This window comes from Mixophyes fleayi, chromosome 4, assembly GCF_038048845.1.
Source record: "Mixophyes fleayi isolate aMixFle1 chromosome 4, aMixFle1.hap1, whole genome shotgun sequence".
NCBI classification, from domain to species: Eukaryota; Metazoa; Chordata; class Amphibia; order Anura; family Limnodynastidae; genus Mixophyes; species Mixophyes fleayi.
This window is the reverse complement of record NC_134405.1, coordinates 41,457,510-41,472,742: the sequence shown is the minus strand read 5'-3', so window position 1 is coordinate 41,472,742 and position 15,233 is coordinate 41,457,510. Positions and strand designations below refer to the sequence as shown.

The following is a 15,233-nucleotide window of genomic DNA, read 5'->3' as shown; positions in this document are numbered from 1 at the left end:
TAGTATACTTAATTAGTCTTTTAAATCTTTCTTCTTGAGCCAGCATTTTCAAAAATGTCTGTTGATAAGGTTTTTTCTTTGATACATTTTTTTACACATAAAAAGTAAGGAATAATATAGGTCTTGTATTATTTTGCAACATCGCACAGTATTCTCCATCTCTTTTTTAGATGTTAATAAATGTGAGTAAACTAAGTCATGGAGCTAAATCTGCATTAATTTGGAAGGAGGCTATACATGTGAATGCAATGAGGGTTACCAAATGGATCCTGTGACCAGGTCTTGTAAGATCTATGATGTGTACAGTATGAGGAAGTCTTTTTTCACCTCTTACATCTTCAACACATGTATTCCTGACTCTATAAACTTCATATTATGTATACAAGACCCTCTCAGGATAGGAGCCTGTGTGACGGGATACAAGGGAAAATCTTCATATATTCACTCTCCCTTGTACAGGTTGGTAACAAATATTACTGTTGTCTCTACAGGGCAAGCTTCTCCTGTCTCGCCGTCCACCTTGCCTCCAGTCACATCACCAACAAGTGCCATCCTTGCCAATATTACCATGCCTCCTAAAAGTTCTCCTGAACATCGTACATCAAGGCCCTTAACTGATACACCTACAACAATCCAACCAGATGCTAAAACCATCACATCCCATAGTGAAAAGAGGCCTCCTGATTTTTCTACTCCAGGAATTCCGACAGGTACAGCTGTCTTATGTATCATCACAATATGTTCTTTTATTGTAATGTGAAGTTAATTATCCATCAATATACTATTCTATATTTTTGATGTATACAAAATTACTTAGGGTCTAATTTCGGGCTGTAAAAATCCTCTTTTTTGACTCCACCTGGAGAATCTTCTTTGCTTCTTAATCCCAAAAATTCTTCCCAATGACGTAAAAGCTCCCATTATTCACCCCATCTGCCCCACACATCCCATGTACTTCAAAAGCTTTTCTAAGAGCACTTACTCCAATCAGGTGAAGCTGACCATGAGATACTACAAATAAAACATTCTAACAGTCACCTTTACACATTCTGTGGTCGCTGCAGAGTTGGTCGCAAAGTGGTATTAACTTGCTTTTAAAAACAAACAAACAAGAGCACAGGAAAATAGCGTATTTCTGGTCATAAGCAGATCTGTCCACATATCGAAAGATGTCCTCCTGTGTATCAGCAGCATATGCTTCAGGTTATGATGAGTTATCATCAGAGAGGATTTGCACCTGCTCTATAACGGGTACAGAATATACACTTCCTAACAGGCATATATGAGTGTGTCTGCAGTTCTGCATGACCTGTATTTGTGTAAACATAGCATTACTGTGCTCAGCCTGCAGCTGCACATCCCTTCCTTCTCCCAACCCAAAATGTTATGGATGATCTCAGACTCTTGGTCATATCCAGTGGCAAAAGAATACTGAAAAGACTCGCAATCTGCTCCATAGTGCTCAACAGTAACACTAAGCTTAGATTGGGGGATTTGATCTTTAAATTTTCCGCCCAAAATACTACCAGGAGGCTTTCTCCAGGGTCTGGAAATCTGTTCCAGAGGGTAAGTGGACATATCCCAGGGCGGCAGTCTCCCTGCTGTCACTGCTGGAGCCCTCCAGTGTCATTACAGGATGGAAACCAGAGAGGAGCCATTTTCTAAACAAACACATGGGGTCACACCAGTAAAAATAAAATCACCTAGTAATGAATGATCAAACTTGTACCCATCTCCTCCTTCACCGCCCACTCTAAGGGGCAGGTTCAATTCTCTGAGAAGTGCTGCCAACGATCACGGGAATTTACGTCTGTGCAGACTTCCGGTTAAAAACTTCCTACTGTCCCACCGCCAACAATGCAGCTCCTTATCCTTATCCTGATAGCGCTTAAGCCCAGGCAGGATTCATCACTTTGATAATCATTTTTAGCATGTTTACTCTACTGTCCCTGCTTGTGAGGGCTTGTCACCTGCTACAACCTGAACACTATCAAACAATGAACAATACCATAAATCTTCAGGAGAGTCTCCATTTGGATTGGCCATCATTAAATTGCCTATACACAACTCTCTTACTTCCCACTAACTTGACTAAAAGTGCCAGCAGCCCCATTCTAATCCACATTGTAATCCAAACTGATGTCCTAATTTCCCTACTCAGACAGGGCACGTTTCTCAGCCTAATCAGCTCATTATATTGAAGTCAGGCCTAGCCACTAAATGTCCGGTAAGTCGGCCCAACAATATCCATATAGTTAAAAAGTGCAGAGCAAAGCTCTGGTCTTTTCCCAATAAAACTTGCCAGGAAAGTGAAAGCTTGAGAAAGTTTGTCTACTAATTCCACCTTCCTTCTTACCCTCATCTATTCCTCCATCGTCTAAATTAAAGCACTCTTATAGTAGGAGCAGGGTAAATGCCGATTGATAAGGGAGCACTACCGACACACTTCACCTTGGTAGAGAGAGTAAAGATCCAAGAGTAAAGGCGTCTAGTGCTGAACTTTTTGTCAAGCACAAATGGGACAGGCTACAACAAGCTCTGTCACATCATGAAGAAGAGTAAGCCATGAGAAATCTCTGGAAATAGAGACAAAGGAAGATAAGGAGGTCAAACTTTTTGCACTGAGAGCTTCATTGAGGCCCCCATGCTAAAAATAAGGATGCAGAAATGAAATTGCCATCTGCACCAGACTCAATAAAGACAGGCATTGTGATGGACTCAACAGTGTGGAATAGGGTAACCAGAATAGTAAATCTGGCCCTGACATCAGAAGTGGGAGAGTGTGTGGAAGTATCTGACATGGCCTCTCTGATACCAGACAGGATATGGGCGTTTCCCAGATACTTGGGACAAGATTCAAACAGATGTCCAGGTTCTGCACAGTACAGACAGAGATTATTTTTAACCTCCTTTCTCATTTTAGAGGAGTCAATTAGGAGCGCCCCAGTTGCATGGGTCTCTCAGCAGATACCAGCGGAAGATGAAAGTGTGGTGCCAACTTGACTGGAAGATTATGGGATACTTCTCTTTCTAGAGCGCAATCCCAAGAGCAGATGTCATGAAGGGTAGAAGGAAGCTCATTCTTAATATGGTCAGATAATACTTGCCAGAAAGTCGCAACCAGAGCATGATTATTCCATTGTAATTCTGAAGCCAAAATCTGGAACTACACAAAGCAGTGGCCAAGAGTGCCAGTTACCTGGTATCCGTACAGCTGCCAGGGGGAAATACAATAAGGTTCATCAAAGATTCTTTTAATGGACAACAAGAATGAGGCACATTTATTCAGAAGTGGATTATCATGCTTACAAAGTGGGGTGGCCCAAGCAAGAAATTGACCAGAAAGTAGGTTATAATTTAAGCCACTTTCCTTTTTGTCAGAGGGAAAATTCCCAGGCAGAAGGTTGAACTGGATCGCAAATTGAGTAAAGCCTTAGGGTCCCCATCTTTCTTAGAGCAAAACAAACAAATTACCAATATTAGATTTATTAAAATATTAGCCGGTAAATATATAGATACAGATTATAATAGTGCATAGTACCCCTTATATAGGAGGAATACAATTGGGAATGGATGGAATACCAAACATAGAGAATATAGTCATATTCACAACATATAAAAATGACAATAACACGTGTACAAGATGAACTGATCTTCACATACAGAATATTGTAAGGTGATACAGTAGCTTACAGGCAGCACCGGTGCTAGGGTTCACGGCGCCCTAGGCAAAATAACGCCGCCGCCGCCGCTCGCTCCCCGCCCGCCCCCACTCACCGCTAACTGCTCACCGCACACCCCCCCTCCCCCGCACACCAGATAAAAGAATAATTAATTAAATGTTACTTACCTTTTCTTCCTCTAGCTGCTCCTCGCGATGCATGCTGAGGGGAGGGGAGAACTCAGAGGCGCCGCCGGACAGACTATCACATGATCACTGACGTCAGTGACTAGTGTGAGATGGAAAAACAGCGGCGGCTGCCCTTCTCTCCTGAACCGCTGACTAGATTAGAAAATCTAGTCAGCGGCGCCCTGCAGGTCACGGCGCCCTAGGCAACTGCCTAAGGTTGCCTAATGGGAGCGCCGGGCCTGCTTACAGGGCATATTACAAATAGATTAAACAAATATGGAAATGCCTATAAATGTAGCCACTTTGATCTTATTTGAATAAATAGCACATACTTGAACATATCACGATCAAAAAAATATATAGATAGGTAGAACGTCTATACACATCAAAATCCGGATATTGTAGCCAAAGTGTAATAATATGGCTTAATGTAGCAAAATAAAAAAGGGTAAATGTATCTTTGTCCTGTATTATAAAAATAGTGATAATTCTCCACTGCGGTATGTATAAGGAATTAATTCCTGGATCTAATTCTGTAATACTCACGATGAGTGGATCTCAAACTTCTTACTAGTGCTCACACGCTGAAATAATAATTGGAGGCCTTTGAGTATATCTTCTTACCGCTATAGCGGCTAATATGAAGAGAAAAAAACCCTCCACTGATTATTATTATTATCATCCTTTATTTGTTAGGCGCCACAAGAGTTCCGCAGCGCCGTACAATGCACAAACAGTAGACAGTACAGGGTATTACATTACTGAACAGTAAACAAAAAATACTGACACTTCAGGAGCTCTTAGCAGGCTAATGCGGTAGAGATGGAGCAGAATAGCTGGTAAGGACACAAGAGGGAGGAGGGCCCTGCTCAATGAGCTTACATCCTAAGGGAGGGTGAACAAAACACAAGTACAGAGGGAGTGAGTTGGCGTATAAAGGAGGGGAGGCAGAGTTAGGTGGAAGGTGGGTAGGCTTTGAGGAACAGGTGGGTTTTTAGTGCCCGTTTGAAGGAGCTAAGAGTGGGAGAGAGACGGATGGAGCGAGGCAGGTCATTCCAGTGAAGGGGGGCAGCGCGGGAGAAGTCTTGGATTCTGGAGTGGGAAGAGGTAATCAGAGTGGAGGAGAGGCGACGGTCATTGGCCGAGCGCAGAGAGCGGGCAGGAGTGTGAATGGAGAGGAGGTCAGTGATATAGGGGGCAGTGGACTGGGAGAGCGCCTTGTACGTTGTGGTCAGGAGTTTGAAAAGGATTCTGTGGGGTATGGGGAGCCAGTGTAGGGCAAGGCAGAGAGGGGATGCGGAGGAGGAGCGGCGAGATAGGAAGATGAGTCTAGCAGCCGCGTTAAGAATAGAGCGGGGGGGGCGAGATGGGAGAGGGGGAGGCCGGAGAGGAGGAGGTTGCAGTAGTCCAGGCGGGAGATAATGAGTGGATGATAGTTTTGGTGGCATCCTGAGAGAGGAAAGGTCGGATGCGGGCAATGTTGTGAAGTTGGAAGCGAAGTCTTCAGGAGTAATTCATTCTGGCTCCTAATCAGCACGGCACATGGAGCCAAATAGAGAGTTGAAAGGATATTACCTAATGATCACCAGAGCGGCAATTTTCTTCGGTGCGCACCATCAAACAGTCCCGATGAATAATACTATCACAATAGAATAGTTCCATTTGTGTCAGAGTATATTGTTGAGATTCAACTCAGTATCCAAGAGGCAGCATCTAACAAGCGACGCGTTTCGTCTGTAACAGACTTTCTCAAGCTATCAAACTGAGACTCAGGAGCTGCCTTTACGGGTTATAAATAATTTTGGCTTCACTTAGCTAAAAACTGCTCTAATTAAAAACTGTCAAACTCGCAGAATAGGCAAAGCAGGAATTTGAAATTGTGAAGGTGCCACTGCTGTGGTAGGAACTGCACCAGAACAAGTGGAGGAACCTCGCCACCCAGAGTACTTTGAAACATATGCATATTACTCAGGAAACCTTGAAGGAACTGCATCATCCAGTTCTGATTGGCCTCTTCCTTTTCCACCCTGCCAATGAAGTGTTGCAGGAGGTCCTGAGTAGACCAGAGTATAATGTCACAGTGCTGAGGGTTTAGTGGATTCATGTAAACCAACCTAAATTGGCGTTGACAATAACAAAACCCTGGTTTTCACCAGGGACTCCTACAAGGAGGTTTGGGCTTGACTGCTGGTGGGCTCGCAGGTCGATGCCCCATGTCTTGCCTCCAAGAGTACAATGTCAAGGGTGAATACAAAAGGAATGGTAAAAAAAAGCCACTCCCATAGCACAGAGCCAGTATTGTCTATCTGCAGGCATGCCGGGAGCAGGGAAGAGGAGAATCTGACAGATCTGACCCGGTAATAGACCATGAGACACCGGGTTATGTGGAAGCTGAAAAATTTATAATTTTCTAGATACATTATATTATATGGACAACATAGGCGGTTTTCTGTTTTATATGTACAATATTTATAGTTTGGCAATTTTCCTCCTGTTTAGCTCCCAAGCTCTGTGCTTCCGATGACCAGTTTCAGTGCCGCAGTGGAATGTGCATCTCTCTTTCATATCTGTGCGACGGTGATCAGGACTGTAATGATGGCAGCGATGAAAATTCATGCCCTACCCCCACCTATAGTCCATCTTTTTTCAATTGCAAGAACTCTACCCTCTATATACCCAAACTATGGACCTGTGATGGAGACCCTGACTGTGAGGATGGCTCTGATGAGGAGAACTGTGAAGGGAAGGAGCCAATCAAGACAGACAAACCCTGCTCCTCTCTGGAGTTCCACTGCGGCAGCGGTGAATGCATACTCATGAGCTGGAAGTGTGATGGAGGTTATGACTGCAAGGATAAATCTGACGAAAAGCACTGTGGTAAGTAACAATGTGGAACGCTTCATAACCAAAATGTTCTTCTGGCTGATGGGTGGCATACAGTGAGGTGTTGGTGGCGTATTTGTTTTTATTTGATCTGATTTTCATTACAGAAAACCCCACTTGCAGCCCAGATCAATTTCAGTGTAATGACGGGAAGTGTATAAACAGCACTCAGCGATGCGACCTGGAATATAACTGCGAAGATCTCAGTGATGAGTTTGGCTGTGTAAATGGTGAGTGTTCTGCCTGTCAAAACTGTTGTCAATGAAATGAGAAACACAGGCATTACGGCAACTCTGAATGTCCAATTTTACATTTTTGATAAATTCTTCAGAGATCCAGAAATCTGCCATATACAAAATATTGACTCAAAGCTGCTTTACCACCTGTTCTATGCAGTCATTTTTCTGCAGATCTCTCTGTTACGCTCATAGCTCCCAACCACCATGCCGCCATTTAAAGAAGTGACCTTTATTGCTTTGCCGGTATTAAAGAAATTACATAACCCCAGAAAAAACCGATAAGTAGCAGCCCTTGGTTCTTCAGCTAGGAGGAATTTCCACCTTAGGAAAACAGTTCTCTGTGGTAGGGAAGCTGTAGACAGTAATAGTCCTTTAGGCCTTCTTTGTAATTCTGTATTTATATTTCTTAACATTACACAGTGATTTAGGACTCTAAAGAGAACAGTGACCCAACACACTAGCTTTTGTTAACTAGCATAGTTCATCTTTCATATCAAGAAGCTAGTATTTTTATGTAGGCTAAAGACTTCTGGGGCTAGATTTACTAAGCTGCGGGTTTGAAATAGTGGGTATGTTGCCTATAGCAACCAATCAGTTTCTAGCTTTCATTTTGTAGAAAGCACTAAATAAATGAAAGCTAGAATCTGATTGGTTGCTATAGGCAACATCCCCACTTTTTCAAACCCGCAGCTTAGTAAATCTAGCCCTCGGACCTTAATCCATGTGAACAAAGTAAGTGGACTGCTTGCCTTGTGTTTTGAGATTCAAATCAGTTTTGTATTATTCTGTTTAAGCACATAGAACTTTAGTGTACAGGTGCAAAATTGTTTTCCCAAAAAATGGATTTATGACTGCTTTCACACAGTGAAGTGGACACTTCAAAAGGGATTTTGTGTATATACCCCAGTCTTAATGCACTGTGGTGTAAAGCGGCCTAATGGAACCTATATTCCTGTTATTGTGGATATGGAAGGGATTACTTTCTACCAATAAATTTAAACCTTGACTATGACCAAAAGATGTTAAGCAATGAACCACCTTTCTGCACTGCCTGCATAGCTGGGAGGCTTCAAGAAATATATTTTTCAGGTGATCAGAAGTGTGGTATCATATTGAGAGGATTTTATACTTGAGTTCTTGTGTCTTAGAATAAACACCAGGGAAAAAAATACAGAACCAACGCATTTCACATACATGCTTTGACAGTAATCTTTGATTTATATTAATGTAATTTTGTACATGTGCTTCCCCATTAATCTCAGCTAGCAGATTTAGGAGACCGGTGGTCAGTAAAACACAGTAGTTCATCTGTGTATGCCGCAATTGTTTTGGTGAGGAGAACCTTATTTTAGACCACTAATGTAGGTGTAGATTGAAAACATGCAAAGAAAAGATAGCGCTGCCTTGGTTTGTCCCATTTCTTATGTTGTAAAGATTGATGAAGGAGGTTGTTAACTCTCACCTAGGCCAAAGGGGAAGAATAGAGTGCAAGGATCCTCATTAGCATGCAAGGGCCCAGACCTAGGTGATGAAGGTGACTTCCCTCCACTTCCAATCTATGCGGCCAAACAGATATTCTGCATATGTTAAAATGTGGATGAAAGGTCCTCTGCCACTGCTGGAGTAATGAATCAGGTTAATGTTCTACATTGTGTTATCTTTCTTTTCTTTAACCAGTGACACCATGTGTGGGTCCCGACACATTCAAGTGTCACAATAAGCTTCCGGGATTGTGGCTATGCACGGCCGCCCCTTTCCCGATACCGCTACTCCACAGATTTCCCTTTCCACCCCATAGGGTTGCAAAGGGAAATCTGCAACGTGGCGGTACCGTAATGGCACTTTATGTGTGCAGCAGCATAATGCCGCCATCCCAGAAGCTAATTGAATACGCCCCTAAGAGTCATTGAAATCCTAGTATTTCACACACATGTTGTGACAGTACAAGTATTTAGTCATGCCTTCTTACAAGCCAGTACTCAGACTTTTGTTTTGCTGTCACTTTCACATCTAGAAATAAGAAATAGCAGCCGGGATAGCGTCTTGTGTAAATAGTGTTCTATCTGCTAGACTCTATCCTCCTCCTTAGGTGCTTGTCTAATGGCATCATACAGCAGGGGTGGGGGGTAAATGCATATTCTTTATGTGACTGGTGGGACACCTTCCCCCAAATGCCCTGCAAAACTAATGCACAGCCTGGTCAATATATCTGCCCTTTGACTCTGATCGGCCCTCAATATACTTAATTAGTCTTCCAAATCTTGCAATTTCTTCTTGAGCTAAGGTTTTTCACAAATGTCCTTACGATACATTTATTATACATGAAAACAGTAAGGAATAATATAGGTCTTGTATACAAGTACTGCAGCCAAATATGCATTCATTTGGAAGGAGGCAATACATGTGAATGTAACTAGAGATGAGCGCACTCGGATTTATGAATTCCGAGCCCACCCGAACGTTGCCGATCCGAGTCGGATCCGAGACAGATCCGGGTATTGGCGCCAAATTCAAATCTGAAACTGAGGCTCTGACTCATAATCCCGTTGTCGGAATTTGCGATACTCGGATCCTTTAAATTCCCCGCTAGTCGCCGCCATCTTTACTCGGGCATTGATCAGGGTAGAGGGAGGGTGTGTTAGGTGGTCCTCTGTCCTGCTATATCTCGTGCTGTTCAGTTAAGTTCTGTGCTGTTCAGTTAAGTTCTGTGCTGTGCTGTGCTGTGCTGTGCTCAGTCCAGTGGTGCTGTGTCCTGTGCTCTGTCCTTCTGAGGTCAGTGGTGCTGCTGGGTCCTGTGCTGTGTCCTGTTCAGTCCAGTGGTGCTGTGTCCTGTGCTCTGTGCTTCTAAGGGCATAGTTATTTCCCCAATATTTCAAAGTGTTTAAAAAAATAAAAAAGAGTTATTTAAAAAAAATACAAAAAAATAATTTTTATTTTTTTTAATTACAACAAAATTTGCACAACCAATCCTGCAGTATAAGCCCATTGGTACTGCAATATTACCAAGTTCACACATTCAGCAGTAAAAGTCCAGTGGTTCTGCAATATTACAAAGTTCACACATTCTGCAGTATCAGTCCAGTGGTGCTGTGTCCTGTGCTCTGTCCTGCTGAGTTCAGTAGTGCTGCTGGGTCCTGCGCTGTGTCCTATTCAGTCCAGTGGTGCTGTGTCCTGTGCTCTGTGCTTCTAAGGGCATAGTTATTTCCCCATTATTCCCAAGTTTTTAAAAAATAAAAAAAAAGTTATAAAAAAAATTTTACATTTTTTTTTTAAAAAAAAATAATTATAACCAAATTTGCAAAGCCAATCCAGCAGTATATAAGCCCATTGGTACTGCAATATTACCAAGTTCACACATTCAGCAGTAAAAGTCCAGTGGTACTGCTATTACAAAGTTCACTGATTCAGCAGTGTATAAGTCCAGTGGTACTGCTATTACAAAGTTCACTGATTCAGCAGTATAAGTCCAGTGCTACTCTCCTGTGCCGCATATAATTTTTAAAGGCTTTGCCGAGTGTGTGTGGCTTAGGGGTACGCTCTCTTGTGCTACATATAATGGAAAACCAAAATTTGGAGGATAAAGTAGGGAAAGATCAAGACCCACTTCCTCCTAATGCTGAAGCTGCTGCCACTAGTCATGACATAGACGATGAAATGCCATCAACGTCGTCTGGCAAGCCCGATGCCCAATCTCCTAGTACAGGGCATGTAAAATCTAAAAAGCCCAAGTTCTCAGAAAATATCAAAAAGAGAAACTTAAAATCATCTGAGGAGAAACGTAAAGTTGGCAATATGCCATTTACGACACGTAGTGGCAAGGAACGGCTTAGGCCCTGGCCCGTGTTCATGACTAGTGGTCCAGCTTCACTCAAGGATCTAAGCCCTCCTCCCCCACCCCTACAAAAAATTTAAGAGAGTTATGCTGTCAGCAACAACAACAAAACAGCAAAGAACTCTGCCTTCTAAACAGATGACATCACAAATCCCCAAGGCGAGTCCAAGGGTGTTGTTGGTTGTGAACCCTGACCTTCCCATCACTGTACGTGAAGAGGTGACTCCATCCAGCATTTGCAGCACGCCCTCTGCATATGCTGGAAGGATCACCCACAGTCCAGTTACAGATTTGGCTAATGAAGGTGTGAATGTTGTACACTGGGAGGAGGATATTGATGTAGCTGGCGCTGAGGAGGATGTTGATGATTATGATGCAGACAGATACCAAATTGCCTTTCTCAATTTCTATTTATATTCTAGATTATATAACGGCTGAAAAGTTTTCTGCTTTACTCCTAGTGGAGAGGGGATCTGATGCAGACAGATACCAAACTGCCTTTGTCCATTTCTTTGTATATTTGAATTTCAAGTTCTACAGTCTATGCAGGCTGCTTTATTTATATTCAACTACAAGTGTAGGGTGGGGGGGGGGCATAGATAGCCACCAAAGTAACGTGATCCATTTAATTTCACTTTCTAGCTCCACAGTCTGTGCAGCCTGCTTTTTTTATCTTTAAAGTATTTATATTTACAAGCTTTGCAATCTAAATTAACTAGAGGTAGTGATGTGGTAGAACTCCAAAAGGCAGTTTGGAAGCCCCTGTACAAACTGGCTCTATTTTTTAACTGAGTTGTCCCCCCTCCAGTGTGTACTCGGAAAGAGTTTTTAGTGCAGCGGGGAACCTGGTCAGTGAGCGGCGAAGGAGGTTGCTTCCTCACAACGTTGAAAAAATGATGTTTATAAAAATGAATAATCAATTCCTCAATGAAGTACAGCACTGCCCTCCAGACAGTACAGAGGGACTGTGGTTGTGGAGTCCAGCGGGGACGAATTGATAATGTGTGAGGAGGAGGAAGTACACACTGTAGGGGGAGAGGAATCAGAGGTTGAGGATGAGGACGACATCTTTCCTCAGTAGAGCCTGTTTAGTTTGTACAGGGAGAGATGAATTGTTTTATTGGTGTGGGGGCCCAAACAAACCAATCATTTCAGCCACAGTTGTTTGGTAGGCCCTGTCGCTGAAATGATTGGTTTGTTAAAGTGTGCATGTCCTATTTCAACAACATAAGGGTGGGTGGGAGGGCCCAAGGACAATTCCATCTTGCAACTTTTTTTTTGGCATTATGTGACCATTCAACAGTCGTTTGCCATGTTCAAAAAGTAAAAGAAAATGCCAACAAATTAAATCAAAAGTTAAATGCCCTGTCATTATTTAAAACAAGAGGTTTTGACGTGCTAGAGTGTAGTGTTAAGATGTTATAAACACTACACTTGGAAATTGGAGGAGGTATTGTGGCCCCGGTATCAAATTGGGTACCGGGGCCACCCCACTACGCAGTCCAGATACTTGTTTGGTGGAATTCAGACCAGTTGAGGGTGTATTTATTTTATTGTGGCCCCGGTATCAAATTGGGTACCGGGGCCACCCCACTACGCAGTCCAGATACTTGTTTGGTGGAATTCAGACCAGTTGAGGGTGTATTTATTTTATTGTGGCCCCGGTATCAAATTGGCTACTGGGGCCACCCCACTACGCAGTCCAGATACTTGTTTGGTGGAATTCAGACCAGTTGAGGGTGTATTTATTTTATTGTGGGGACCACTCTATCTATACCACACTACAACTCTATACCACTCTATTTAATACTTTAATTCTATTTAATACTTTAATTCTATTACTAATTCCCATAAAGAGGAACTGCTGCTTCTATTTAATACTTTAATTCTATTAGTAGTTACCATAAAGAGGAACAAAATAAACCAATTTTACCAAAAGTATAATATGACTTAGACTTACAAACACTACACTTGAAAGATGGTGCCTTTAAATGAAAAAGTCAGTCTTCATTGCACGACTATGTGCAACAGGGACAGTTTTTTGGTTTACAAAGTCAACCAATAACACTTCGACCCTGTCTGTCTTTAACATACTTGATGGGATCTCAATGACGAATGGTCTGTACCATGTTTGGAGGAGGTATTGTGGCCCCGGTACCAAATTGGGTACCGGGGCCACTCCACTATGCAGTCCAGATAGAGGTGTATCAGATATTAAACAACGTTGACTGTTGCTGCAAAAATTTTAAATAATATTGTGGGAAACACTACACTACGCAGTCCATAAACTTTTTGGGTGGAATTCAGACCTGTGTAGGGTTTTTTAATAATATTGTGGTGACCCACTCCTCTACGCAGTCCAGGTACATTTATTGGTGCGAATCATACAAGTTCAGGGTTTTTAATATATATTGTGGTGACCCACTCCTCTACGCAGTCCAGGTACATTTATTGGTGCGAATCATACAAGTTGATGGTTTTCTTATTATATATATTGGGGTGACCCACTCCTCTACGCAGTCCAGGTACATTTATTGCTGCGAATCATACAAGTTGATGGTTTTCTTATTATATATATTGCGGTGACCCACTCCTCTACGCAGTCCAGATACATTTATTGCTGCGAATCATACAAGTTCAGGGTTTTTAATATATATTGTGGTGACCCACTCCTCTACGCAGTCCAGGTACATTTATTGGTGCGAATCCTACAAGTTCAGGGTTTTTAATTTACATTGTGGTGACCCACTCCTCTACGCAGTCCAGGTACATTATTGGTGCGAATCCTACAAGTTCAGGGTTTTTAATTTATATTGTGGTGACCCACTCCTCTACGCAGTCCAGGTACATTTATTGCTGCGAATCATACAAGTTGATGGTTTTCTTATTATATATATTGTGGTGACCCACTCCTCTACGCAGTCCAGAAAGATACCTCGTTGCAACGTTTTGGACTAATAACTATATTTTGAGGTGTTCAGAATACACTGTAAATTAGTGGAAATGCTTGTTATTGAATGTTATTGAGGTTAATAATAGCGTAGGAGTGAAAATAAGCCCAAAAACTTGATTTTTAAACTTTTTATGTTTTTTTCAAAAAAAATCCGAATCCAAAACCTTAAATCCGAACCGAGACCTTTCGTCAAGTGTTTTGCGAGACAAATCCGAACCCCAAAAATAATGAAAATCCGGATCCAAAACACAAAACACGAGACCTCAAAAGTCGCCGGTGCACATCCCTAAATGTAACACATACTTGCCTACTTTTCAAGGCAGCTGTTCGGGAGGGGGTCCGTCTATGGGGGCGTGGCCACGCGTGGTGCACCGTTAGGCTTCGCCCCTGTCAATCTTAGTCAATTTTAGCCAATTGCAGCATGGGGCGGGGCCACGATGGTACGTTTAACCCTGCCCCCCACCATCTTCAACAACGATGACAGCTGGATCCGGGATTTTTGCCTGCTCTCGGGAGTCCGGGAGAACTCCCAAAAATTCTGGAGTCTTCCGGACATTCCGGGAGAGTAGGCAACTATGATGTAACAACAGTTACCAAATGGATCCCGTGACCAGGTCTTGCAAGGTCAAAGGTGAGTACAGTATAAGGAAGCCTTTCTTCACCTCTTACATATTCATCACATGTATTCCTGACCTAAACTTAATTTTATATATATACACAAGGCCCTCGCCACATAGGAGCCTGTGTGACAGGGTTCATGGAAATGTCTTCATATATTCACTCTCTCTTGTACAGGTTGGTAACAAATATTACTGTTGTTTCTACAGAGAAAGCCTCTCCTGTCTCTCCGTCCACCTTGCCTCCAGTCACAACACCTAGGAGAACCATCCTTGCCAAAATTACCATGACCTCTAAAAGTCCTCCTGAACAGCGGACATCAAGGCCCTTAACTGATACACCTACAACAATCCAGCCACAAGCCAAAACCATCACATCCCATAGTGAGAAGAGGACTCCTGATTTTTCTACTCCAGAACTTCCAACAGGTACAGCTGTCTTATGGATCATCTCAATATGTTCTTTTATTGTAATGCGTATTTCATTGCGTATTTCATTATCCATTAATACACTATTCTATATGTTTGTTGTATACTATATTACTTAGGGCCTTATTTCGGACTGTAAAAATACACTTTATTGTACGGCGCATGCAGGAACTTCTTCTCTTTCTAATCCTAATAATTAAAAGAAACCTAAATAAGTGACATGAATTTGTACCAAGCATAGCGTGAACCGGCTTACCAGATCACATATGTGCATATCCCCTCAGACTGGCCCGGTGAAGGGGGTAAGTTACATCATACCACACTGGGCCAGTATCGCCAAAGCTAGGCACCACCCCACTCATTCCAATACGATAATGCCCCACTCCCCTCAAAACATATACCGCCACTATCACTAACAATTTTTCCACTG

General features: G+C 42.5%; 1 protein-coding gene across 10 annotated transcripts in view; it reads left to right on the top strand.

Moving 5' to 3' along the window:
* Positions 1 to 15,233, top strand: part of LOC142151281 (uncharacterized) — a 124,750-nt gene that overhangs the window by 98,844 nt on the left and 10,673 nt on the right. For 6 of the 10 annotated variants that reach the window (XM_075206767.1, XM_075206768.1, XM_075206764.1 and 3 more), the window contains 4 exons: positions 492 to 710; positions 6,350 to 6,727; positions 6,841 to 6,963; positions 14,585 to 14,803. In XM_075206767.1, the coding sequence (XP_075062868.1) occupies positions 492 to 710; positions 6,350 to 6,727; positions 6,841 to 6,963; positions 14,585 to 14,803 (939 nt within the window). The remainder of the gene's footprint in view (positions 1 to 491; positions 711 to 6,349; positions 6,728 to 6,840; positions 6,964 to 14,584; positions 14,804 to 15,233) is intronic. The other 4 variants (XM_075206770.1, XM_075206769.1, XM_075206766.1 and 1 more) reach the window with 2 other exon arrangements.